The 27,290-nt window shown below is 38.2% G+C and overlaps 1 protein-coding gene across 2 annotated transcripts in view; it reads right to left on the reverse strand.

Annotated features, from left to right (window-relative positions):
• The window catches only part of zbtb16a (zinc finger and BTB domain containing 16a), a 238,221-nt gene that overhangs the window by 125,199 nt on the left and 85,732 nt on the right, over positions 1–27,290 (reverse strand). For both annotated transcript variants that reach the window (XM_055226546.1, XM_033977966.2), the window contains exon 3: positions 24,046–24,143. In XM_055226546.1, the coding sequence (XP_055082521.1) occupies positions 24,046–24,143 (98 nt within the window). The remainder of the gene's footprint in view (positions 1–24,045; positions 24,144–27,290) is intronic.

The raw sequence follows: 27,290 nt of genomic DNA on the forward strand, positions 1-27,290 counted from the left end.
GATCCTACTGCACCCCCCTCCCCACCCCACCCCTCCACCCCCCCTCCCTCTCTCTCCCTCTCTCTCGCACGGCCCAAATCCATACTAGCCACAGGCCCCTCTCCAATCTATTTTCTGCTCAGCTGGTTTTAAATGAAGTTATTATGACTCATTAAAATGCCCACAAGCTGGTGGAAGTCGGCCAATTACGATTTAAATTTAGCCTCCTGCTCTCCCGGCCTGGTCTCCCCCCTCCGTGCGGTGCCTGCCCCCTCCTCCTCTTTGTTTTGGGGGACGCTCCTTGTGCATTCATTTGAGTCTTCAATGTAAAGGGTTTTTGTAACATATAGTTGAGAAAATTTGTTCTGGTCATTGTTGTTTGTTTGGTCAAGTTGTATTTTAAGGACATTGTGCAAAAGAACCCAGCTCTTTGACCAACTTTGGGGTTATTGATTTGCCTGAAATGTTCCACAGTACAGCATTAAGCTCATCCGTCTTGCATTTATTTAATTACACATGTTCTTCTTGCTCACTTTGAAAAAGTTGCATTCTTACTGTGAGTAGGCTTGCCTTTCCACAGATGTAACTTATAATTTGACCTGGTGGTGTCACCTGCTTGTTGCTTATTGGCCGAACATATTCACTGACACAAGCAGGTGGCGGAAACTTTACGCAACTTTCTGGAGATGTTATAGCTTTGCCAGTAATGTTCCACAGTATGGCTTGAAATCTATTTCCATGGAGAGCAGCAGATGACATCACCAGGATATGTTACAGGTCAGAGCTGCAGAAAGGAGAGTCTCCTCACAGTATTAATACATGTTTTTCAACCCAGGTATTTTAATTTAGCTATGAAACCACCGGTACTGCAATAAATGCAAGGTAGTTCCATTCAATGCCCTACTGTAGAACTTCTATTAACCCAAAGTTTTCTTCTCTGAGCCTCAAAAATGGGTGATTTGCATTTTGCCCGTTTAGTTGCGTCATAGTTAAAATTTCTGGATTCATCTTTCACAGTCTATAAACCATCATCACACTTATTCGTCGGTAAAACTGTGTTCACAACAAACACGTAGCTATATTAGCATAGCACTGATGGGGTATAAGGACACGTCTACTTTGCAGGAGTGAACAACGGCAAATGACTTATTGGAAATGGAAAGATAGTTTATAAAGTATATTTTCCAAATGCAGACATTATATTTAGTTCGAAAATGTGAAATACTTATCCCAAGGTGACCAAAAGCATGTGTAAACGGAAATTAAAACCACAAGAATGCATGTGTACGCAACTATACTTATACACAACAAAAAAAAGCCTTTCCATTCCCATCTTTTCCATCTCTTCACACATTTGCAAACTGGTGTAGACGTTAAACTTCGTCCTTCTGCTGATCCATGGGCGTATTTGGGCTAATTGTATATCAAACCGAAAAAAACATCTCAGCTTTTTCTGAACATCTGCTGCGGCCCTCTCAGCACGGCCAACACCGCTAATTGCTATTCACAGCGGCTCCACTGGACCTCGGTACTGTGCCACACGTGCGCGCTCACATGCACTCTCAAGCGCACGCACATACACACACACAGAGACACGCTTGGCTGGGGCTTGATGTTTTCGCCAGGAGCCCGCGGGCTTTTATTTCATCTTAACCAGGCTCACCAAAAAACACTTTCAAATTTAGCCCCCTTTTATACCGCTTTTATGTAATTGTGGCGAGGCTTCACTGGCAATTACATGTGAAAGAATGGGGATTCGTTTAATGGCGCACAATGGATGGGAAGGCGACGGCAAAAGGCTTAAAAACACAAATGAGGAGCAAATAAGGCGTTATCCAAGAGAACACTGGGTACAGCAAATACACAGAATGAGGAATGGATATAAAAAGGTCTTATATGATGCTAACATGAGTTTTGTGGTATTAAAGCTGCACTGTGTAACCTTTCTGGTGGAGAGAAGGAATGTTCCATAGTATGCAATTAAGTGTCTACAATTTATTCAATTGCAAGTGTTTTCAGGGCTCAAAAATAACTTAAAAACATGCATTACTATGGTGAGCAAGGTTGCCTCTCCACAGATATGACCTGTAACTTGGCTTGGTGGCAGAGGTACTTACTCAGTTTGTACTTTTGCTTTTACTACTACTTATATTAGACAGTGAAACAGTACTCTTACTTGAGTAAAGTCTAAAAGTGACAAAAGCTGTATGTTGACATCAAATTATTTTGTCTTTCAGATTATATTAAAATTGTACTTAGAATAGTTTCACCAAATACGTTTTAACTTGAGTAAGTTCTTGAACCACTACTTGGTACTTTTACTTGAGTCAATTTTTTAAGCAACTATACTCTATACAGTTGACTATTTTTTGACCCAATATCAATATTTGATATTTGTCTTTCAGTTATAGCCAATTACCGATACTTGCCTATATTGATATTTAGCTTTTAAAATCCATCACAAAGACCAAATCTATGTTAAATGAAGAACAAACTGTATTTATCTGGGATATTAATTCACATTTTGCGTGATGCACTAAGGACAACCTTAACAAAGCCCCCTCAAATATCGGCTAAAATTGTAATATCGAACCAATAAAGATATTTGTGAAAACAATATCTTCAATCTTGCCGATAATCCGTACTTCTGTCCTCACCTAAAGTACACTAGGACTTACGGAAGGGCACTAGGACTTCTCTATAGTCGATTATCCTGTCCACTCGCAGTGCTGCAGTGACTCGGGGCAGGACGGCCATGCGGCGGTGACTGGTGAGCACCTTAAACCTCCTCCTTCGTGTGTCTGAGGAGCACCCCCCAGAGATCAGAGCATCAAGCCGCAGGGCCCTCCGTCATCCTGACACCGGAGAGTCCACCCCCCCCTCACCCCCCCCTCACGTGCGACTATAAAAAGACACACGGAGATCACCTGGAGACCGGGACCAGAGTCCACCACCTGATCCCCGATAGGCCCCCAAAGGCCGTTTCAGACAGCCAGGGTCCCGAACGCACCGCGGCCTAATTTAACATCAAATGACAGCGGCAGTGTAACGTCTTGTCAAGGTGTGGAAGGGCAGGCAGGCGGAATGGAACTGGAATGTCATATTATAATTTTAATACAAAAACATAAAATTAAAGGCCCTGTACCCCACATTTTTTCCATGTATACGATATATATATCAGTACTATCTTGCCTCAGTATCGATATATTATATAAGTAGTTCTTGGGTTTAAATATGTCAACTGCGCGCTGTCTGCATCCAATTCCAATAATTCCAATCAGAAAGTCTGCGTTTGCATGCTAGTTATAAGGTTTACAATCACTGCACAACTTTAGTCTCTGATAGTTGTGTAAAGAGCTTATAAACTCATTGCTGTGAATAATTAGGATAGTCTGAATGCATAAGGTAACTGAGGAAGGAGAATGAACAGGTACAGCACCTTTAAATCAATATAGAATCAGGTCGTACTAGATTTGTTGTTGTAATACCGTAGCTGGCCACTAGTCACTGAATTCATTGCATGCGGACACATACTGGATACTGGTGAGTGCACTTTTTCGTTGGACTTTTATTTATTTTTCCTGTAATAATGTCAAATTAGGTTTTGCTCTTGAACAGACATGTTAAAACTACTCTTAGGATCCAAAGACCACTGTGTGCTTTTGGCATCTAATTATAAAAAGGATTTATCTCCCGCAATTTAGGAACTAATGCTAGTGCGCTGTTAGCATGCAAGTTGTTGACAGCAAAACACCACTCTGGCCTATGAAAAGTTACAAAACGTGGATCTAAATATAAACTGATATAGTCAGAGTGAATCAGGCAGTGTGGGCTTAGCATGCTAGTTGTTGTTAGCTTACCATGATGCTCTGTTTTTCATGTTTTTAAGACCATAAAACTCAGATACAGCTATTTTGAGTGACAAACATAATATAAGTTTAAGTAGACACGTGTGAGACCCTCCTCCATATCTTTAGCTATGGTTCACGGTCAAGAGCTCATTGTGCATGTTTGTGGTTGAGGACACCCACCCAGACACACAGGCAAAACATGCAAACCCCACACACAAACCACGACTTCCACAGTGTCCTGGAATCACCCGCAAAGTTACGTCACATTTCCAAACAGCTAACCCATCATTTTAACTAGCTACCTCCATTCAAATCCATTTTCCCCGGCCCTGGCTCACCTGCAGTATCACTTGCATTTCCAGGAGAGGGGATTAATTGTCAGCCCTTTTACAATAATTGACTGACACACACACCGACACCCACACGCACACTCGCAGACACGTGCACGAGACCGACAACAAAGCTGCTGTGGTGTGGGAGGGAGGGGGGAGAGAGAGGCCGTGATGAAGCGAATCCAAAATCCAATCGTCTGTGTATTTGTTTTGAGCAGAAGGCACATGGTGTACTGTACTGAGAAGGGCCATAAAACACGCTTGTGGCAAAAAAAAAAAATATATATATATAAAAAGGGAAAAAAATAAGATTAAAAAAAATCTTCAGAAGACACACGCGCAGACGTTGCAGCAATCACCCTCCATCAAAACACTTTGTCTCGCATACAAAAATACGACTTGGCATCAGAGCGGAATACCAAATCGGGCCCATTAAGGGAGCGCAGGGGCAGTCGCTACTTAGCAACCGAAAAAAAGGGAGAGAGGATTGAGAGCTGCAATATCCCTGTAATAAAAGGAATAAGATCAACTCCTCGCTCTCTCCTCGCGCCTCTTTTCTTTGGCAGTCAAAGGGCCAAAAGCCAAACTTTGAGCTTTCCGGTTCATGACTGGCAGCTGCACTCCAAAAAAAGTTTAAATCTGTACAAGGTAAAATTGAAACTTGAGTTGAGTTCATTTATTTAGAACCATGTACTTCAGTGGCACTGTACCTGATTTTTATCGTCTTAAACCGTGAAGCAGTTCATTTTAAACAGTTTGCAGCTGTCCAAAGTTATTGTGTGAGTGGAGTTTTGCGGTCACTGTAACGCTGTAAATGACAACTAGCATGCTAATGGGCACTTCTTGATTATCGGACATATTTTGACATCAAGAGCTGCTTATACAACACATTTCTACTGGGGCAAGACACATTTTGCTTAAAAAAACTCAGAAAAAAATCAGCTACAGCTCTTTTTGTTAATCTAATTTAAAGTATGCATGTATCTTTTTAATTAAATTACTTTGAACGTTAACTGTAGGGTAAATTTACATATGAATTGACCTTATTATTGTTTGGATTATCATGATGACAGATTGTAGAGACTGTAATCTGGGACTTCATGTACCTAGAGTTATTGTCAGATGACTTAATGACATAATTGAGGTGTACTGGTTTATGGGCCCGGTCGGAAGGCTGCGTTCCGGATTGGTATGCGGGCTGTGTAAACCGTACATGTGTTGACAGGAATGAGATTACAAATATGATAACGTGAACTGTATTGGCAACTTCATATATTCACGGATTAATATTAATGGTATTTTTTTGTGTGTAAATTCATTCAGTGACAAGAACGTGCGAAAAAACAATTAAAACCTGCTTGGTAAAATTTGTAAAAGAAAGAAAATTAATGATTACCTATTGTTTTAGCCTGTTGGGGTCGTTTTTTTTAAGTGCATGCTAAAACGCAAAAACTGTGGTCTTTTTAAAGTGTTAGCGAAGCATGGGTTTTAATTGTGTGCCGATATACAAAAACAATGGTCTTTTTAGCAAGTTAGCGTGGCTCGATTTGTAACTGCACAGGTTTGAATTTTTTATTTTATTTTTTAAGTTCTGCTAATTCATTTGAACAAACTTTTTTTTTGTTTTTATTTTGCGTTAGTGTTGCCTGGTTTATAAGTGCACAGTGGGAATTTTTTATGCCAGTTCTGCTGTTTTGTACCAACTAGCAATTAAGCTAGCAGGTATGAACAATAAAAATCAATAAAATACCTTTAGCTTGTAGCAAATTTTATGTAGTCGTCCAATACGCCCTTCAACTGCCACTATTCACTCACCGATCATATTTATAGGCTAAGATGGGCGTACCACCTTGCCCAAGGACACAGCAACACTGCTCACCAGTCGGAGCTGGTATCCAACGGCCAACATGTGTGAGCAAACTCTAGACACTGCAAGCTGCCAAAAATGTGTTAGGAAAGTGCTAGAAGGTAGGGCATGTTTGTATAGTAGACCTTATGGAGTGTCATGTCGGATTTTTTTCTTCTATAAAAAGCTTTGACAGCGACAAGCTATTATATTCACAATGCAGTACAAAAACATTTCTGGTGGAGCTCAGTTCGTCATGGATATTTAACAATGACTACTATTATTAAATGTTATACAAGATCATTTTTTTATTATTAGTTATCTTCATAAGACGGAAATTTACACGACGTTCTACACGTTTTCTACCATCTTAAAAACGTGATGGTCCAAAGTTATTCCCCACTGAACTAATGCGTTCCCAACATTGTATTTATTCATTGCTTTGAGTTTATAAGAGCTTTTCACAACTTTCTGAGGCCAGAGCAGAGTAACGCTAACAACAACTACCATGCTAATGTGCGATTCCAGATTTTCCGGCAATAAAATGCGTAGTGGACATGAGCTGTTTATACAATATATCTGTACTGGGGCGAGACATACATGGGAAACAAATGGTTACAGGGCGTTTAAGTGTTACACCAAGTACTGTCATGTGGACGACTATCTATTCAAGTTAAGAAACCAGCAAATAATAATAATAAGGCATAAGTGCAACAGCAGCAGTCAGAGTGCAGTTCGTAGACAGTGGAGATAAGATAAGACCGGCTTTATTTATCCCACATCAAGGCAATGGAGATAAGTGCAACGATCACCAGTGCGATCACAGAGTGGCGTGGTGAGTAAGCCAGAAAAAAGTTCATGTCAGAGCAAAAAAAACAAAACACAATAATATATTTTCCTTTTGAAATGGAACGGATTGTGCCGATGTAAAGTTTGAATCTCTGGTCTGTGGGAAAGCGCTTAAGTCAGTTATGAACAAAATACATATCTCAAAACTGTTTTGTGAGATAAAATAACAATGTGCTTCGGCGATGTTGGAACTGGCAAATCTTTGGTAAATGGACAAGCCCTTGCAGCCAATAGTAAATGGTGTGGTTAACGAGCCATGAAAAGTTGCCACTCTTGTTTTGCCAATAGACACATTAACAATGAACCAGCTGCAGTCTGGTTAGTGGGTGAACCCTTAACTCAACTGCAACAATTCAGAATAATTTGAGTTAATTTTTTATAGTTTTAAAGCAACCCAATTGTCTGTCACGTGCTTCTTTGGTTGCTATTTAGATTCTTGCGCAATTTAAATAAAGGTCATACACACTTGGCAACAAGCCCACATTTTTAAATATATACATTGAAAGACAAATTATAACAGACTCACATAATTAAGTAATGCTAGTTTGTTTCTTAGCATCTTTATCTTTTTTTTTTTTTTTTTTACTTATGGTTTTTATTGTGGCATAAAATACACATTTAAAAAAAAAAAGTTTAGAAATATAATTTGTTCTTATATGTTAACATTTTCCTCTTAAAAGGCTCTGCACCCATTTTAATTATTTTTTTTTTTTGTATTTGCGCAGAAGAAATAGAAATATAGAAAGAAATATAACCTACTCCATAAGTAGCTCTTGAGGTCAAAATATGTGTGCGGTTAACATCTAATCTACATCCAAGTGTTTTATAGTCCAATAATCTGGAAGTACAAGATTAGCATGGTAGTTGGTGTTATCTTTACTCTGCTCTGTGATAAATTGAACAGTGAAAATTGCTTATAACTTCATCAGGGTGAATAATTAGGATGCTCCAAATGCATAAGGTTCATTTAATATAAACTAGAGCTGTTTGTCATATTTTTAAGATAAAAATCTATGACCAAAATGCTTATCCTTATTCTAAAGTGTTTTATTGTTGGATAATGAGGAAGTGTGCCGTTAGCATGCTAGCTGCCTGAATTCCCATTTTGTTCAACTATTCCTACAGTGTATTTCAAAGCATTACAGCAGCCATGTTGGAAACGGTATGTCAACAGGCCGGAGGAAGTTATTCTAACAGCAGCTGAGGCCACGGGAGTAGGCTTCATGTTACACCAGTTATGCTAATAACACATGTGCGCTACCGGGGCTTAGCCACTGTAGGCTACCTGTCACTCTATGTTATTGTATGCAGTGTTGTGCAATGTCATGCAACTTGATGCCGAGATATGAAGTAATTCAATTAAATGTTACACTGCCTGGCCAAAAAAAAAAGGTGCCACCAAAAAAAAGGTCACACACTCTTGGTTGTTTGGTTGTTCCACCTTTAGATTTGATTACGGCACGCAATCGCTGTGGCAGTGCTTCGATTTCGTTTCTGCAATGTCACAAGATTTATTTCCATCCAGTGTTGCATTAATTTTTCACCAAGATCTTGCATTGATGATGGTCGAGTCTGACGCTGCACAAAGCTTCTCCAGCACATCCCAAAGATTCTCAATGGGGTTAAGGTCTGGACTCTGTGGTGGACACCTGAACCCAGGTGGCGACTTTTTTTTTGGCCAGACAGTGCAACTTTTCTTTCAGTCTATTTTATTTATTTATTTATTTTTTTTTTTTTTTACAGAAAAGTGACACGATGTGGCTTTAGGTATAGCAACACAGCTTTGATCATAGTATATCTATATGGGCTACAATAAGAAAATGTGAGGTTTATTTTTGTCATTTTGATGTTTCATAGATTTTTATTTTAATTTATTCATTCTATTGATGAATTTTATCCAATGTATTTATTTGAAAACAAATCTTGTAAAACTTAATACAGTAAAACTTTTACTTGACAGTTTACCTGATTTTTGCTGTCCTAAAAATGTTGAAAAAAACAGAACTAGTTTGTTTTAAATGACTTGCAGTGGTCCAAAGTTATTCCACACTTACCTTATACATTCCAAGCATCCTAACTATTCCCTGCAATTTGTTTCTAAGAGCTTTTCACAACGCTCAGAGACCAGGGTGTTGTTTTCCATAACAACTAGCAAGCTAACACACACTTCCTGATTATCGGACGGTAAAAACCCTCTATAATTGGCTGCAGACGGCACGCAGCTGACTTACTTTGACCTCAGGAGCTGCTAACACAATATAGCTGTACTGGAGCGAGACAGTTTTTGCTCAAATGGCATAAAATTGGGAGCAGATGCTTTATCAGGCTCGTGTTTTCATTTATTTTTTTTATTTATAGTTACAATATTAGCCATATAATGTTACTCTGACTACACAGCATACTTTTTTGGCACCAATCCGGGCTACTTATTCTCAAACTACTGGCTTTTATTAATAGCATTGGCCCCTTGTACCTTGTTCCTTCCCCAGAGCCCTTTCCCCCACTCTCCCCCTCTCTCCCGGTACACACAGTCACATTTAGGAATCTGTGGCCTGGAAGGCAGTCAACTTTCATTAATTTCTGGGTTTGGGTACAGTACAGCATGTTCCTGGGCTCACATCTGCGAGCGATCATAAATGCTGCTGCTGGAATGCTTGGCAGAACATCCAGACCTGCCGGCACAAATATGTCGTCATCGGTTCAGTCGCTGAGGGGAAGGGGCCAAAAAAACAAAAAAACAAAAAGAGAAACAGCTGAAAACCAAAAGTGCCACAGCCGGGAGAGGGAACACATACGGAGCAATGTTATGGAATGTTACGGAATGTTATGGCATGAGATTAAAGAGGAAAAGTAGATTGGTAGTTCTACTCAAGAATACCAGACTGGAAATTTCAAAATCCATCCAAGTTTTTAAGTGGAGCTTTAAAGGAACCATTATATTAAGATTTTATTGTTAAATTCCATGAACATGACCCATCTGTGTTTCCAGGTACGAGGTAAACGTGCTCAAATCAAACACGGCTTATACTGATAACAATTGTACTGCTAATTTAATGTTAATTACAAAAAACACTGGACACGATGACCAAGTTATAATTAGGTGTTTTGGTTCTCAAGATCATACACGAGTCTGTTTTGGGTCGCCAGTTTCAATGCCGAAATCCAGTTGGTTTAAACGTAAAATTGGACTTGCAACCCAGTATCAGCTGTTACTGTAATACCTTCTTCTTAAAAACAGCCTACAGACAGTTCCTCTAAAGATGAGAAGTTTGACATCACATTAGGGTTAGTGTAAATTAATAGGCTGCTAGGCAAGGCACTCCTTTAACCACGAATACGATTACAGTGTTTGATTACAAAAGAAAAGTGAAGGCAATAAAATAAAGAAAGTTGACGGAACAAAGCTCGTAGGCATTAAAGCAATTGTACTTTTAACTGCAGGAGTAACAGTGGAAGTAATAGTCTTGTAATAACAGCTTATCTTTTACATTATAATTTTTTTGTAACACCACTTTAAGGCTACTAGTTTATAGCCTACATTTCTTGAGTAATCCCACATCTTCCAGATTCTTGACATTGCTCCCTTCCCCAGCACAGGCACTTTGTGTGGGCTCCTCTGATCCCACGACGGAGATGGGGATCACGTCGGAAACAAAGCTTTTAATTTAGTGCGCCGGGTGGAACATCTGGTCGCGCGTCACATGCTAAAGCCGCACTCGTTTATATGCTACGTGCGAGCCGGTATTAAAAGCAATGGCCAGGCTAATTGCTAATGATAGCTTTGTCAGTGAGCGGCAAGTTAGTGTAGCATGCTATATCAGAGGTTGTTATATTGAATGTCAGAGTCCTGGCCGCAAGAGTGGAGAGGCAGGATGCTGGCTTAGTAATGGGAGCGGACCTAGCATACCAGACCTAGCCGTGTGACACACCATGAGACAGTGGAAGATTGTGAATGTGTGTGTGTCTGTGAATGCAACAAGTCAGCAACACTTCAGCCCTGGATACAATTGTGCTAACCTAATTTCTTCCTTCGATCAGCAATGCATGTTTGTAATAAAATAAAAGTTGGATTCTGAGTGTGTTTTAAATTGGATTTTTTTTTTTTTTTTTTTTTTAACTAAATCCAACTATCAAATGGGAAGCACATCACCAAGCTCTGACTATAAATGACAAAAATATAAAACAGGGCATGTTGACTTTTTCTCTTCATTATAGCAATTTTCTTCTATGAAATTTTAATGTTCCTATAAGGTTGCCATAGTGACAGCTACAGCTAAAAAGTGCAACCAGATACCATATCATCTTCTTGACATTAATCAAACTTTTGTTGTTTGACAGTTTAGCTCAGGTCTCCCTCTATTGCCATGATTTTGCTAACGTTACATCAACACATCGTACTCTTGAGCAAAACACTTAATCTGCTGCCACTGCTGTTTGAATAGGCCTAAATGACGCCTTTGTAATTTGCCGGAGGTTGCTTGCACTTGTCCATGTGAATGTACAGTAAACATGGCATTAGCATATTTGGAGCGGAGGAGGCGGTCAGATGAAAATAAAGTTGGAGGATTTGGGGGCTGTTCACGGAGAGGATAATCTTGTTATGGCAGATGTTGTGCACTATGATGCGGGTTTGTTCTGGGTTTGTAGGCTGACAGAACGGCATGAGATACCGGGGTAAGATAAGGCAGCACTGCACTGAGTTAGCAGAGTTAGCAAAGTTGTAGGGGCTAGCGTGAAAAGTCAAAAAATGTGATGCTAAAACCTATTTTAGCAACAACGTTTACTTAGTTCCGTCCACTCCTTTGTTTCTTCAGTACATTTCAAATATTTACGTTAGCAAGTTAGTCTAGCATAGTAAAACAGTATAGTAAAAGCTAGGATTTTAACTTTTAAATGTTTATTGTTCCAAACTTGCCTTTAAACCGGTATAGTTAGCAAAAATTGTTAGCAAATCTCTTCATTTCCAACTTAACATGCATCAAGCTAACCATGAAAAGCAAACATTTTATTGCAAAAGGGAGCGTCAACCTCGTCTATTAGCCTATAAAGTTTAGTAGTTCTTCATTTCAAACCTAGCATGTGTCGGTTTAGCCATGAAAGCTATCATTAGCCCTATAATGTTTCAGCTAACGGGTGTGTCTTAGCTTACATCAACTGGTGAGTATTTCTTTATTTCTACTGAACATTTAATGAGTTGAGTTAACAAACCAATTTCTTTTTTTTTTTAATAGTTTGGTCCTGGTTTAGCTTTAGATATTCACCCAAGCTTCCATTTTATTGCTCAGATTTTGGCAACAAGTGTTTTTACGACTTAACTCATCCCTTAGTTTCATCTTATAATTCCAGTGCAGGCACGGACTCACCCCTCTCTCCATCTGGATTGCTATAGCAGAGCCTGTCAAACATTAAACGCCAAAGCCCAGATAGTGTCCAGATAGTGTGGACAGGACGTAACAAATAAAGAAATATCCTGGCACGCGCTCCACTGTACGTACTGTACCCTGAAGGTGGCACACGGCCCAGGCTGGAGACGAGCCAAAGTGGAACACCGCAGACGGGAACAGACGGGGGAGAGAGAGAGGGAAGACTGGACTACTGCATGTACGGCTGTCTATGATCAGCTTATAGGTAAAAAAGTGGGTTATGTTTTCTGAATAGCTTCATTTTATAAAGTTTCTAAATATGTTGGGATTACGTGACGTTGCAACACTGTAGAATTTGATGATGTCAGACTTCCAGATGGGGGAAAGAGCCATTTTTTCCTACTGATAACAATGTACTTTGAAATGTCCAAAACGTAAATACACAAACCTTTAACCTGATAATCTCCATTAGGGACAAGGCTGTATTACAACAAAAGTCTGCATTTTAACTAAATACATTTTAGTTGACCCCATCTGTATTACATTTTATTGGCCTGTAGACTATTATGATGTCATTTGAAACCCAGAAACTGTTTAAAATAAATTGTTTTCGGACTCTACAGTGTGCTGGTGTCATACTTCCAGATGGGGGTCAAGAGACAGATTTCCCTATTGTTACATGGTAAATGGACAAACTTTTATACAGCCTTTTTCCACCTTCAAACCACTCAAAGTGCTTCATTTTACATCGAGAAACCATTCACCCATTCGCACACACATTCATACACCAATGTACGCAGACACTGGGGCGAGGAGGGTTAAGTGTCTTGCCCAAGGACACAATGACAGCAATCATCTGTGGGAGCAGGAATCGCACCGGCAACCTGTGGGCCAGTGGATCTGACCGCTCAGCCGAAGAAGTTTACATCGAAAGCGGGATTCAAACCGCCAGCCTTTGGTTCAGCGGACAATTGAGCTACTGTCGTCTCATTAGTGATTAGACCAAAGAATTCACGCGATTACAACAAAAGTCGGCATTTCAGATAATCTACACTGAAGATTATTGGCTTGTATGATGAAGTCGTAATCTCATATGGCGAGCAACGGCCTATGTAAATCTAAGGGAAATTGACTGTTTTTGAATAAATATCCAAGCTAGAAACCCATAAATGTTGAACCGTATCAATTTCTATTAAGGATTGTGTGCACAAACTTGCCATTTGATCCTCATGGCCTCCAGTCCTTTCAACTGGCAACAATCACATCTTTGGGGTTGAATACTGGCACCACTTTCTAACGCTATTGTGTAAAAAAAATCTACTTTTGTTTATTAATGTTAACAGAGAACACGCTGAACTTCATACCAGTTTTTTGTTTCATGTGGATAGGCCTAGTAATTACAGAGATATTAACCATAAACCAGGTCAACAAATCTGCAATCTGACATTTTAACACCAAATTCCACGGTAAAATTCTGTTCCGTCCAAAATGACCGATCTCTAGAGGTTACGCGGAGGACATCACAACCTTTGGACCTTTATTAGTGACTTTCAACGTTATACGAGTGTCAATTGTAATGATTTTTTTCCTGCAAAAGTTCCAAACACTAAAGCTAAAAAGTAAAAGATTAAATAACAAATATAAAAGTCTACAACCCTGCTAAATATTTAGTTTGTACCAGCCTCTAAAACAAGAAAATCAAGTCGATAGTAGTAGAAAACCAGTTAGAAATTAGCTAAACAACAGGGACACTGCGGGCTACGTTTACATTTATCACTGATACCGACTTTGGATCAGACAGAGTTGAACTGAACCTTTCTCTCCTTAAATAAGATGTTTCTGAGCCGGTGTGTTTAGGACATAATTGTCTATGGAGCTATTGTTTTCACCCCACAACAACAGATATGAGGCAATACAAAGCAAAGAAACACATTTAGTCAGTAATGCAGCCCATAGTTCTGCGCCAGTGCCACTCAGTCAGAATGTTGAGGAGCATTTTCCAAATAAAACGATGTCAGGGCATAACCTCTGTTGGTGATTTTTAGAGATGTCATACCTCCAGATGGGGGCAACAGCTACAGTTTCCTATTAATCACAATGTATTTTGCCATAAAATATCCAAAAAAATGCAAAAATGTTTAACCTGATCATTTCTACTATTGACTAAACCCAAGAACTCACTGTATTACACCGGAAATCTGCATTCTAATATTAATTTCAGTGATTCCTTCATTTGTATTAAATAACATTGGCCTGTGGAATGTGAAACAAGCAATATAGCGGTTTAGCTACCTAAAAAAAAAACTTTAAAAACAAGCTTTATCTTTGTATTTACCAAATCTATTTCACATTTACGTATTAATGGGTCATTTTTACAGCTATATAGTCTTTGTCTACCCTGTCACTCAAACTAACTCTATATTTACTAGGATATTGAAATTTGGTGCCACGATTATCATGGCCAAAATAATTGTGATTAACAATTACACCACAATAATTATTACAGTTGCTGACAGTTTAAAAATGACATGGATACAAATCATTATAATTTTAATATTATGAAGAGGTTCCATATTTAAACAACTGTTACTAATCTCATTCCACTCCACCCTTTTTTTGGTGTAAATGCGACTAAACCAGGCTTTGTGTGGCACTTCCGGTTACGCAGAAATCCCATTCATTTCAATGGACAATTTGGGAAAAGTGTTGCCGCTAAAATATGATATAAAGTAAGATGATTTGTGTTAAACTTTCAGTGTTCATGTGACCAATGAGCCAACAATGCACCAATTCTCTGCGACTCTTCAAAACGACTTTGGCTACGTTCAAACTGCAGGGTATGTGGCCCAATTCTAATTTTTTTGTATTCTTATATAGTTGTTTACATTACAACAAAAATGCAACTTATTTATCCCAAATGTGAACAGAATGTGGCCGCGAAGTGACCCGCACGTGCACAACAGAACACAACATCACAGCGTATTGTGTTTGTGGAAGTAAACATGGCTCTGATTTGTCTCAGTCCAGGCCCAAATTGTGGCGATTTCAAGTTATTTGAACAATCAGAGCCAACATTTACTTAATCGAGTGATTTCGCGAAGCATATCAAGAAGGAAGAGGGCAAGGATTTTGGTTATGACTGAGGCCCTTTCTGCCATTTCCATTTGGAGGAGTGTGTGGATGAGGAGTCGGAGCCAGGAGTGGTGGGACACTGTTGCAAGCTGCTTCACTGACAGACTTTAATGACTTTTGGATGAGCGGGAGAACGTTTGCCTACGTATGTGGTCGCCTTTCTCCAACTCTTGCAGCAAAACACTAATTTAATGTCGTAATGTCGATGACGTGTAAGTGACATGAATGTGACGTGAGCGTTCAGATTGCGGTCGTATCGGATACATATCAGATTTATGACCGCAAATGAATGAGGCCTGGGAAAAAATTTGAATAGAGTTGTTCACACTGACATGAAAAAATATGATACAGGTCACATAAGGTAAAAAAAAAAAAAAAAAAATGGATTTGGCTTGCAGTGTGAACGCAGCCTTTGTAGTCGCTGTAGAACTTATTGGCCGCCTAGATCAGCAGCCCCATGCAAAATAATACAACCCGGATGACAATAGCGGCAGACTCGGAAACTTTCGGAATAAGGTGAAAAGAACTGTACTTTCTGAAGTCAAAACGACAACGATCAAGAACAGATCATCAGGGAGAAGCAGCACATTCTGGTGATACAATTGCGCTTATATTTGTTGCCGATTATCCCGATTAATGTCTACGCTTTTTAATCCTGATAAACGATAATATTATTTATTGTCCCATCCCTAATATCTACGATGCTACACTGTATGTGGAGCATGAGCTAGGCCCACCGTTTAACAAAGAGATAGAGAGAGAGAGAGAAAGAGAGGGGGAGCACAGCGTCTGACACTAAACGCATCGTGCATACCAACAAGCCGGTCTCATCTCCCGGCGCGGGCCCACAATTTCATGCACTTTCCTCTACCCATTTGCACCGCGCGGTAATCAATAGTTGGTAAATTGCAAAGCCCCCAAATACCCTAGCCTGTTCTATTAAGATATAAAACAGAGTGGGACATGGATTACTCGGCGGTCGGGAGGCCAAAATATTAGCTTTTGTGATGCGACGGGCCGACTGTGGTTTACTTATGAGGGGCTAGACACTTCAAACTGTCGGTATTTTCAAATGTAGTAACTGGATTAAGATACAATATGATTTTCAGGTTCCAGTGTAGTTTCCCTATTACCAGAGGTCAAATGTACTTAAAGAGTAAAAGTGCAGATTTTGAGGTCATATAAGGCTTCAAATGCAGTGATGTGATTCTAGCTGTTTTTATTTGGTATATTTTTGTTTGCTCAAATTATGAACGTGTTAAAAATAAACCCTCAGCCTTTTCTGCAGGTCTCAAACAATTATGAAAAATACTTTTACTTTTTAATCTTGTGCAAAATGGAGTGGAGTAAGAAGTACAGATACATGCTCTAAAATGTAGTGAAGTAAAAGTAAAACGTATCCACTTTAAAATTTTGTTTAAGTACAGATACCTAAAAACTGTACTTAAAGTAAAAGTATTAAAGTAGTACTACCACTGCCTGTTACTACCTACCTACTTTAGAGACAAAATAGTCAAAATGTACTGAGAGCGCTGTTACACAATCAAATATAGTGCGTATGACAGTACTTTTTCAATAAAACGTTGTTAACATAATTGTGTTGAAGATAGAATTGAAAATCATGGAATTTTTTGTACAAAGAGAAGTTTATAATTTACTTGCTGGTAGGACTAGGGCAGCAGATGGCACACAGAGGTAATACCATAACTGTTACCTAGCAACCATGATGTTAACAAGCCTCAAAATTACATACTACTTATGGTTATACAAATAAAAGTAGATAACACCTGATGATATGATATAATATTTACCACAGATACTATCCACGTGCACTTTAAGTAGGAGTAGGGTGTTTCAAAGAAGCACTATTTATATTAAAAAGTTACACAAGTACATTTACTGCCCCACCGAGTACTGCCCCCCTCTATTAAGTAAGAGTATATAACAGTGTTTATAGATTGATTCATCATTTTAAACCCATTTGAATAAACCTAAACCCTGTACTTAAAAAATCCTGACTTCTCCGTGTCTGCAAAATTTTGGTTAACCGATTTTTTGAAGTGATTTCAAGATAGGATTTCCAAATGTGCAAGTGGTTTCTGACTTGGAATTTGAATCACACTTTGAAATAAGAATACGCAAACAATACTTCAATAAAAAAAAAATATGGCGGAATTTAGTACGCAATGAAACTTTGATGAGGAGACGACATATCACAATAGCAGCCATTTTACAGTTAAATGCAAACAGATTTCTCGAGTGTGTGGGGTTCGTGACTCGCACAAGTGTCATCACTACAGACGATGACGGAAATTTTAAAACAGACGTTAACTTAAAAATAAAACTTAAGACAAAATATTTCCGTATCAGTCTTACACACTTGTATTCTCAACAACCAGAGTGCAAAATATTTATTCAAATGGATTTTCAAGTATTCAGGGTTCGTGACTCGCTCAAGTGTCATAACAGCAGACAAGGGAATTAAAAAAAGACTTAAAACTAAAACTTAACAAGATACTTACATACTTCAGTCCAAACACTGCGTACACTTACATTCTCAGCCGCCAAGCTTAAACTTGAAACTAAAACTTAAAAAGGACAAAATGTTTCTGTACCAGTTTTACGCACTTACATTCTCAACGACCAGAGTGCAAAATATTTATTCAAACTGATTTTCAAGTATTCAGGGATTCGTGCTCAAGTGTCATTAAAGCAGAAACATGATATGATAAAGAAAAAAAGAAAAAAAAACTTACTGAAAACTAAAACTTAGTCGCTAAAAAATTTCAACATTCTCAACAACCACCAGAATGTGAAGTAGAAATATTTATTCAAACTGACTTTTCAAGTATTTGCCTGCTACGACACGAGCAAGTCACCAGCCTCAAAGATATGATGAATAAAACTAAAGCTTAAAGCCATAGTATGCAATTTTCCCCCAAAAAAACAGACTAAAATGAAAGCATGTTTTGGTTTGTTTTTTGAAATTATGTGTGTCTTGTTATACTGAAAAACAAACTTTACTGTGAGCAGGCTTGCATCTCCACAAACCTGACTTTCATTTGGCCTGGATGTTGTTTCTTTAACTTTATCCTCCAAAAAACAGACTAAAATGAAAGCATGTTTTTTTTTCCTTTCTTTTTTTTTCTTCATTATGTGTGTCTTGTTATACTGAAAAACACACGTCTTTACTGTGAGCAGGCTTGCATCTCCACAAACCTGACTTTCATTTGGCCTGGATGTTGTTTCTTTAACTTTATCCTCCAAAAAACAGACTAAAATGAAAGCATGTTTTTTGTTTTTTTTCTTTTTCTTTCTTCTTTGTTGTTTTTTTGACTATAATATTCCACAGTATCACATAAAACTCCTCTATCGCCATGGAGAATGTTCCGAAGTATGGTTTGAACTTTCTATTTCCATGGAATCGTGCAGCTGACTCCAGAAAGTTGCATACTATAACTTTAAGAGGACAAAATTCTCAGCAACCACCAGAATGCAAAATATTTATTCAAACAGATTTTTCAAGCATTCAGAGTTCGTGACTTGCTCATGTGTCATCATATCAGACAACGATATGATAAAGGAAATGAAAAAAAATACAAACTCGCGCTTCAGAAAAAAAAAAGCCTTGAAAGTCAAAATGTCGTCGGCTGCGGAGGTGGAGTTCAAAAAAAGTGTGAGAGAGAGACAACAAAACCTATCAAAGCTCTGTCGTTCTTCCTAACCATCTCGCCGCGCCTCGCCAGACCAAAGCGCTGCCAGGTTTCGAGTCGAGACAGCCCCGCTCGGGAAGAGGAAGGAGAGAGAGAGAGAGAAAAGAAAAGGTATAGCGAAAAAGAGAAAAAAAGAAAAGAGAGAAAAAAAAACTTCGTGCACTTGCTTGTCACTGCTGCTAAAAATACACTGCCCACATCTTCCGCTTGGCTGCGTCTCTCAAGGTAGTGGTGGAGTGGAAGAGTGGGTGGAAGGGATGGAGGGAGGGAGGAAGGGTAGGTGGGTTGGGGGCAAAATTTTAGATAAAAAAAAAAAAAGTCAAAAGTTTGGACACACTTTCATTTATGGTTCTTTTTTATGTCCAGAATTATTTCCATTGTAGATTCTCTCTGAAGGCGTCAAAACTATAAACGGACACATGTGGAATCGAGCCAACAAAAAGTTAACTCAAGATAACTGCAAACTTGTTTTAGATTAAAAATAATTAAAATAGCCTTTACCCTTTTGCTTTGAACTCTGGTTTGCACTTTTGGCATTTCTTGACCCTGACAAGGCGCAGCTGTGAAGAGAAAAGTTCATCAAGAAGCTCATTGAGAGAAGGCCGAGGGTTTGCAACGCTGTCAACTAATGGATACTTTGAGAATTTTAATATAAAACATAAAAAAAAAGTTTAGTCATTTAACTTTTTTTTCTTTCCCACATCATTATATAAAATGCAGAAAGTATTAAACAAAAATAAATAATGAACTTTTGACCGGTTTGACTGTGTAATTCAAAGCAAAGAGTACCATTGTGGCTAACCTGTTGATAGCACCGTAGCTAACCTGTTGATAGCACCGTAGCTAACCTGTTGATAGCATGTTTTTGAATGGATAATCATTTAAAAAAGAACATTTAAACAGCAGAGATTGTCAACCACACCAGATGTTTTTATTGCAATGGCCTGAGTAAAGACAAAACAAAAAAGGTTAAGCGATTGTTGTCTTTAATTACTATATAATTACGTATGATTCATGTATGATTCATGTTATAAATGACGATAACTTTACCGTATGTTGCATCATAATTACTAATACACAAATGACATAACTACAATTAATTATTAGATTTCCAGTAACAGCTTACAATTGTTAGTTCTCCACCCAGGCATAGAAAGTTTTAAATTTACGGTTAACTAGTGAGTCTATTACATAATATTAACCGTAATCTTAGTGAATGGCTCGAATGTAAACGAACATGCTCAAAGTTTACGGCACAATACAATGGAGTTTAGATTTTAGAGACTAATGATCCTCTAGTCAACCAAACACAAACAGTGAAAAGTAATATTGACTTTTCCTTGAATAAATGGTCATATATATACAGTATACATAGCGCTTGTTCACCTTCAAGACACTCAAAGCACTTTACATCAAGGAACCACTCACCCATTCACAAACACATTCATACACCAGCGTACAGAGATGCGGTGGGTTAAGTGTCTTGCCCAAGGACACAATGACAGCACTCATATTGTACAAGCAGCTCGAGGTCAAAATAAGTCAGCTGTGTACCGTCTTCATCTATTTATGAAGCGGTTTCTTGTCGGATAATGAGCGTGGGCCAAACTCTGCTCTGGTCTCCGAAAGTTGAGGAAAAGCTCTTTGAAACTCATTGCGGTGCGTAATTAGGATGCTCAGAACGCGTAAGGTAAGTGAGGAATAGTGTTAGCAAACCGTTTCAAATGAACTAGTTCTGTTTTCCAAGAGATAGACTGTTTAAGCGTGCATATCTTTGGACAATTGGATGACAGTGCTACCGATTTGCAAAGCTGTTTTAACCACCATCCCATCCAAAACGCCACAACAGAATCCAATTGGGGAAATCATCTTTTGTGTCGGCAGTTTTGCACGTCTCGTCGATGTGTCAACCCGGCCTGCGAGTATGTGCAACAGGGGGCCACGTAAAAAAAAAAAAGTAACAAAAAAAAAAAAAAAAAAAACAGAAACATGGGTGTAATTTTAAAATAAACAGTGAATATTTCCTGGGAGCGATTTTTGTTTTTGACACGCTGAGCCATGCGGTGAGCCAATTGAGCGGCGCAGCGGGGGTCCGTCATTCATCGCTGCCACGCCGGAGCGCCAGTGTCAATGCGCGCCGCTGTCATTGTTTCAAAAATGTTTGCGGTGCGACGGGGAGAAGAGAGGGAAGAGGGGAAAAAAGAAAAAGGAAAAAAAGAAAAACAAATGATCCCGGCAATTATAGTCCCTCTCCGCTGTCCCTACGCATTGTTGGAGATGTAAGGGTTTGAGGCGGAGAGGGAGGAGAGGGAGTATGTGTGAGGGATACAAAATGACACAGCAGACGATTGAAAGCTGGCGGTGTTTCCCCGTGGAAGTCTACTCCATGTGTCAATGCGAGGTGCTGAAAATATTTGTATTCAGACTACTGTATACCTGTTGTAACTGAATCTGTGTTGCCACTGCCTAAACCTCCAGTTCACATACAAGTTTTTCTCATTCTCAGTACATGGACAGGCCTCATGTGAAAGCTCAGAACCTCCAGAATTCACTCACTGAGCTACAGCGGCTGCACTAGCACTGATTCATGATTGGCTGTAGGTGCTGGGGTTTAGGTAGTGACCACTCAGAGTCCTTTTAGGTTCAAACCAACGGGATTTCGGCATTGAAAACAGCTACCCAAATGAGTCAGGTGAGGCTCATTCTACTTTCTGATTGGACAATTGTAATGTTTTTGTAATTAAGAATAAATCAACATTAGAATTGTTATCACTACATGGCATATTTGAACATGTTTACCTCACATCTGGAGACACGCATTTCATCTATATGTAGGAAAAAAAATTCTATTTATAATTTATTTTTTTCATATTAAAGCAAAGAATGATTTGTCTGATACATGAGGACTTCAATGTGACTTGATGAGTTATTGTTATGTAATAAAACAGTGATATTACCACCTGACCACACCAAGCATGGAAACACAGGGCTATTGGTCCATTTACATAGTGGTGTGTGGTCAGGGCAATCAAGGCAAGCAGTACTTAACAAAAAAAGAACTAAAATAATTGAGTGTCAAAAGTATATTTAGATAGTTATGAAATATATCCATATAAAACAAATAAAATTACTACATGACTGAAATAATAGATGTCAGTTAGAAATACTGGCAGTCATTTTATCAAATAGTGAGCTAGTTGTGAGGAGCAGTGGATTGACAGCAGCTGGAGAGGGGCCCGTCTGGTTTGTGGCGACAGCGTTAGTGAAATAACAGGACTATTACGCATGTGTGCAGGAAAATGTGGCTGTTCTGGATCTACTTTGCATCAGGGAAATACAGGACGTTACTTCAGGAAAGATGTGGTTTTGATGTGCATCTGTGAGAAGTGAGTGTGAGCACAGGGCTGTGTTTAAGGGGCCGTTTGTGACATATGAGGCTGTATTATAAGTGCCCCTGTGTGACCAGTGCCCCTGTGTGACCACTGCACTGTTGTTACTATACAAAATGTACATTGATGAAGAGATACTAAGTGCATTACGCATCTGTAGAACTGTCACATGTTACTCGGATAGTTTCTAGATGCACATAATTACATAGCTAATAATAGTACTGAAGCCTCAGCTGCATAAATGAGGTGTAGGTGTAGGACAATTAGCCCTGTTTGTACAGACTGGGTGTCAAATACAGTCCAATATATACAAATATTATTAAACTGTGTAGGTCTAGGCTTGTGTAATTTAACTCCAAATGGCTCAGTATATATGCAATTAATACATTAGTAAAAATAAATGTACTAATATGCAATGTAGTTCGTATAAAAAGTGGTTGCTAAATTGTTATCGACTAAATATTGATGTCCCCCCCCCCCTTTCCCCCTGAAGTCTGCTTACCCATAAACGTCACCGCAGGCTACTGATGTATAGCCAGAGATAAGACTTGAACTTACACTGAACAGACAGAATGCACTCGAACTGGGAGTCAGCCAAACACCATATGATCTGATAGCAAACCCAGACACCATAAATAATCGTGTTCCCGCATAAAGAACATACACAAGAACATACCATCCCTGTACATCCAAACACATGCTGTGCTCTGCGTAACTTTTCCAAATGAAAATCCATCACTTCACAGCAAACTTATGCAAACTTTTTACTGTCTGTACTTGGGTTTTAGAGTGATAAAAAGTTGGGGCTGTTGCTATAGCGATTGACAAAACAAAATATATCTTTTGAATAGTCCTCAAAATGGCGCCTAAAACAGTAAGCTAAAACCCATGAATAAAATATGATTTATACTCAGTCAGAATCCTTTAGGCCCACTTCACTTAACCACAAAATGATATACGGATTTTATATATACACATGAACAATAACTATATTTTGTCTAGTTGTAGATGCTAAAAGTAAACAAGAATTCATCATTGTCTAACAAATGCGATTGTGCCATTCAAAACTGTACTGGACCTGCACTGTAGCATTATATTTTCATAGAGCAATTTAAAATAAATTTTAATTTGCAAATGTATTAAAATTATACAAAATATTTATTACTTTTTTCATTTTCTTGAGTTACAAAATACTAGATATTTGGATTAAATTGTATTTTGTAATGCATTTCGTTACTTGGTCTGATCAAAGTGCTGTATTCTGAATACTTAGAATACTTTTACACCAAGTTGAATTATATTTTAGTGAAATTAAAGCACGATGTTTGGTGTGCATTAATTTGTTTAATTATCGAAGGAAAAAGTTTGGCGTGTAATTCAAAACTTAAACTGCATGATCAAGTACTGCCATGAATTCCTTAGATTTTCAGAAAGTACATATATTCTGAATACTACTGAATAATGAAAGAGTAACTGTATCAGAATACAGTTACTCAAAATTTGTTTTCAATTCAAACCACCTGTACAACCACCCACAACAGAGAACCATGCATTGGCCCCTGGTGTGTTGATTTTGCGTTACGTGTCCTACCTGAGTGAGACAGAAGGTGCATGCGGAGACGAAGGCTGTCCAGGAAGCTCTTCCCGCACAGTTCGCAGCCGTAGGTCTTCATGCCGCTGTGCATCTTCCTGTGGGTGGAGAAAACAAACGCGCCCGTCAGTATCAGGCCAGACATATGGGTGTAAGAAACAAATGCGCCCGTCAGTATAAGGCCAGCCAGAGCCCAGAGAGCAGAGCAAAAGAACCAGATTCAATGGGATTATATACACGGCGGGGACGGATGACATTAAGCTGGCGGTGTGTGGTTTTTCTTGTACTGTTTGGTGGAGGTAAGGTGCCAGAAAGCATTGGTCATGATTCTGTACATAGATGAGGGCAGAGAAACTAAGGCGTATATATTGCATCTTTACCATCATACTTGGAATGGAAATTAGCTGTTTACAAGTTTTCAGTGCTTCTCAGTTAAACACAAGACAGAATAAATTGGTGGGACAGATAAATTAATATATAGATTAAAAAAATAAATAAAAATTTAAAGATGTGTGTGGAAAATAAAAAACTAATAATAATAATAATTAAAACATTCTATTTTAGTTTTGCCCAAGTGCCTGTTAATAGACTTATTGCATCTGCCACTTACACTTATAGGTATTGAAATGGACTGCAATGCAAAAAAAAAAAAAAAAAAAAAAAAAAAAAAAAAACTAACTCAGTGACAGAAGAAAAAAAACAAAAAAACAGAAACATAATTATATATATATAAAAAAAAATTTAAAATCATATATTGGTGGTTTTAGGATGATGATGATGCCACACTCTTAAATGGGGCAAGAACCAGTTTCAGTTTTTCATATTAATTACAATGTACTTTGCCATGAAATATCTCAAAGTTAAATTCACAAATGTAATAAATTTGAACGAGATTTTAAATTCTAGACCAAACTTTTTTCACCGAGGGCCACATACTGAAACATATTTGAAGCAGAGGGCCACAGACCAGTGTCGAAACGTCAAACGGTGCATTTAACACAGGTTTGACAGAGACATTGTACATTTGGTAAGACTTGGAAGATTATTTTTAGGTCTGTGTCACAATGCAATGTGATGTTATTCAGGTTATAGAGGTAGAATCTCTTCAATTTGTACAAAGAAATACTTCCAGTTGGGCCAGTTCAAGAGGAGGCATGAGGGCCAACAAAATTTGGTCCGATGGCCGCATTTGGCCCCTGGGCCATAGTTTGGACAGCCCTGTTCTAGACCCAATAACTCACCGTATAACAAAATACATCTGCATTTTAACAATAACGATTTTATCTACCCCTGCGTCTGAATTAAATGCTATTGGCCTATTGAATGTTGTGATGTCATTTGAAACGTAGCCATAAATACTTGTAGATAAATAAATAAGTAAATTCTATGGACAATAAATGATAGCGGATTTGTTTTTTTGCCGCCCACAAATACAAACAAGGTGTGCCTTATGTGCCATTTTCACTGTAAACGCTCATCTGTGAAAATTCTATATAAAACACACATTTTTATTTGTAGTTATTTTACACTCAATAAATGTTCAACCTACTAAAATAATAAAGACAGCTGTCCTTGGAGAATATTATACAACCAAATGATTCTAAATGCCAGGTTTGATTAATTATATGGTTTAATTAATTTGTGCTAACTGCTACATAAAGCTAAGATGCATTTGATCAAAATGGCACAGATTAAAATAACAGAGATCCAATTAAAATTCACTACGCTTTATAACAAAAAAAATTACAATACAAATAATACATCGGACTTTGATTAAATTAAGTTAAATAAAAAATATTAATAAAATAAAATACATAAAAATCTAATTAAATGTGACGACGACTCCAACTAAAATATCCCAAACTTGCAACATTTTATGACCTAGATTTAAACACAGATTGCTAGCATTTTTAGCCAGCATCTAGTGTTCCATTTAGTATTACCATAAAAAATGATGTGCAGTAAAAGCGTATTGTCCCGAATGGGGTCATTAAGCTGTAAAAAGGGTTTAACCTCACAAGGTCGAACCAAACCAACCGCCAATATTTGATTATGTGACAAAGGCCTTGGAGGTTAGACAACTGAATACTGCCCTACAACGTTCAGAAATGACCCTCCCATGAAAGCCTCCTAAATGCCAACACAGAGCAGCATTATTCAACACACGGTAGTAATTGCATTAACTTGATCTCATTGCACTAAATTTCAAGTTTAAATAGTTCAAAGTCTATAACGGCGTCAACGCAGCCTGTCCACTTCAAATTTGATGTCGTAATTCAGACGATTTGGAAAGTCATAGAAAAAGGTGAAATTATATATATATGTATATTTTCACCTTAACCAATTTGTGCAAACAGAACGCACTGAACTTTGCACCAGTTTTTAGATCACGTGGATAAGCCCAGTAAACAAAGATATTAACCATAAACCAGGTGTCAAATTCCACCACAAAATTTGACTTTACAGGTCCTATTAAACGTAAAACTGACTCTTGTGGGATTTAAGCCATGTTCTAATGCTGTTACCTCATCAAAAACATACCTGGAGTTGTGTATTTTTTGAGTAACCCTTTATTATTGATCTGTCTACAACTACAAAGTTCAAAATGCTCTGTACCACCTTGTGATGTCATGAAGTGGCAGTTTGCGAGTTACCTTTTACCTTTAGTTCAATAGAGATTCCATGGCTGAAATCCTCCAAACTTTGGGAGGTGTACAGAGTTTAAAAACACAGAGAAACACTTCTTGTATCACCACATGACATCACAAGGTGGAAGAGACTGTTTTCAGTTTGAGAAAAGAACTCAAAATGCCTAAATATGCAGGGTTTGTGTGTTAAACATGTGTGAATGAAACTAAACACAACTCCAGGTGTGTTTGTGATTAGGAAAAAAATAGCGTAATATGAGCCCTTTAATAAGCATTAATAAGCGTTAATTCATAGTGAACAAATGCTTTATTAAGAATGGCTTAGTAACTACTTTATAACATAACAATAACTAACTCCCTGATTAGTTACCATGTCTGAATCTTTCTTAATAAACTATTTGTCAATTTTTTATTCAAATTTTTGTCTTAATTTATGCCAGAAATTGGTCCGAGCTAGACTCAAACCTCTGACCTTCGAGTTGCAGGACGACTGCTCTAACCACTGTCACCCCTAAACAAACCTGTTATACACCACTGAAACTCACTCAAAGGACTTTAAACCAAAGATTAATATGGCAAGTTTGTGGACCGACTTTG

This window comes from Periophthalmus magnuspinnatus, chromosome 14 (assembly GCF_009829125.3).
Source record: "Periophthalmus magnuspinnatus isolate fPerMag1 chromosome 14, fPerMag1.2.pri, whole genome shotgun sequence".
In the NCBI taxonomy this organism is placed as follows: Eukaryota; Metazoa; Chordata; class Actinopteri; order Gobiiformes; family Gobiidae; genus Periophthalmus; species Periophthalmus magnuspinnatus.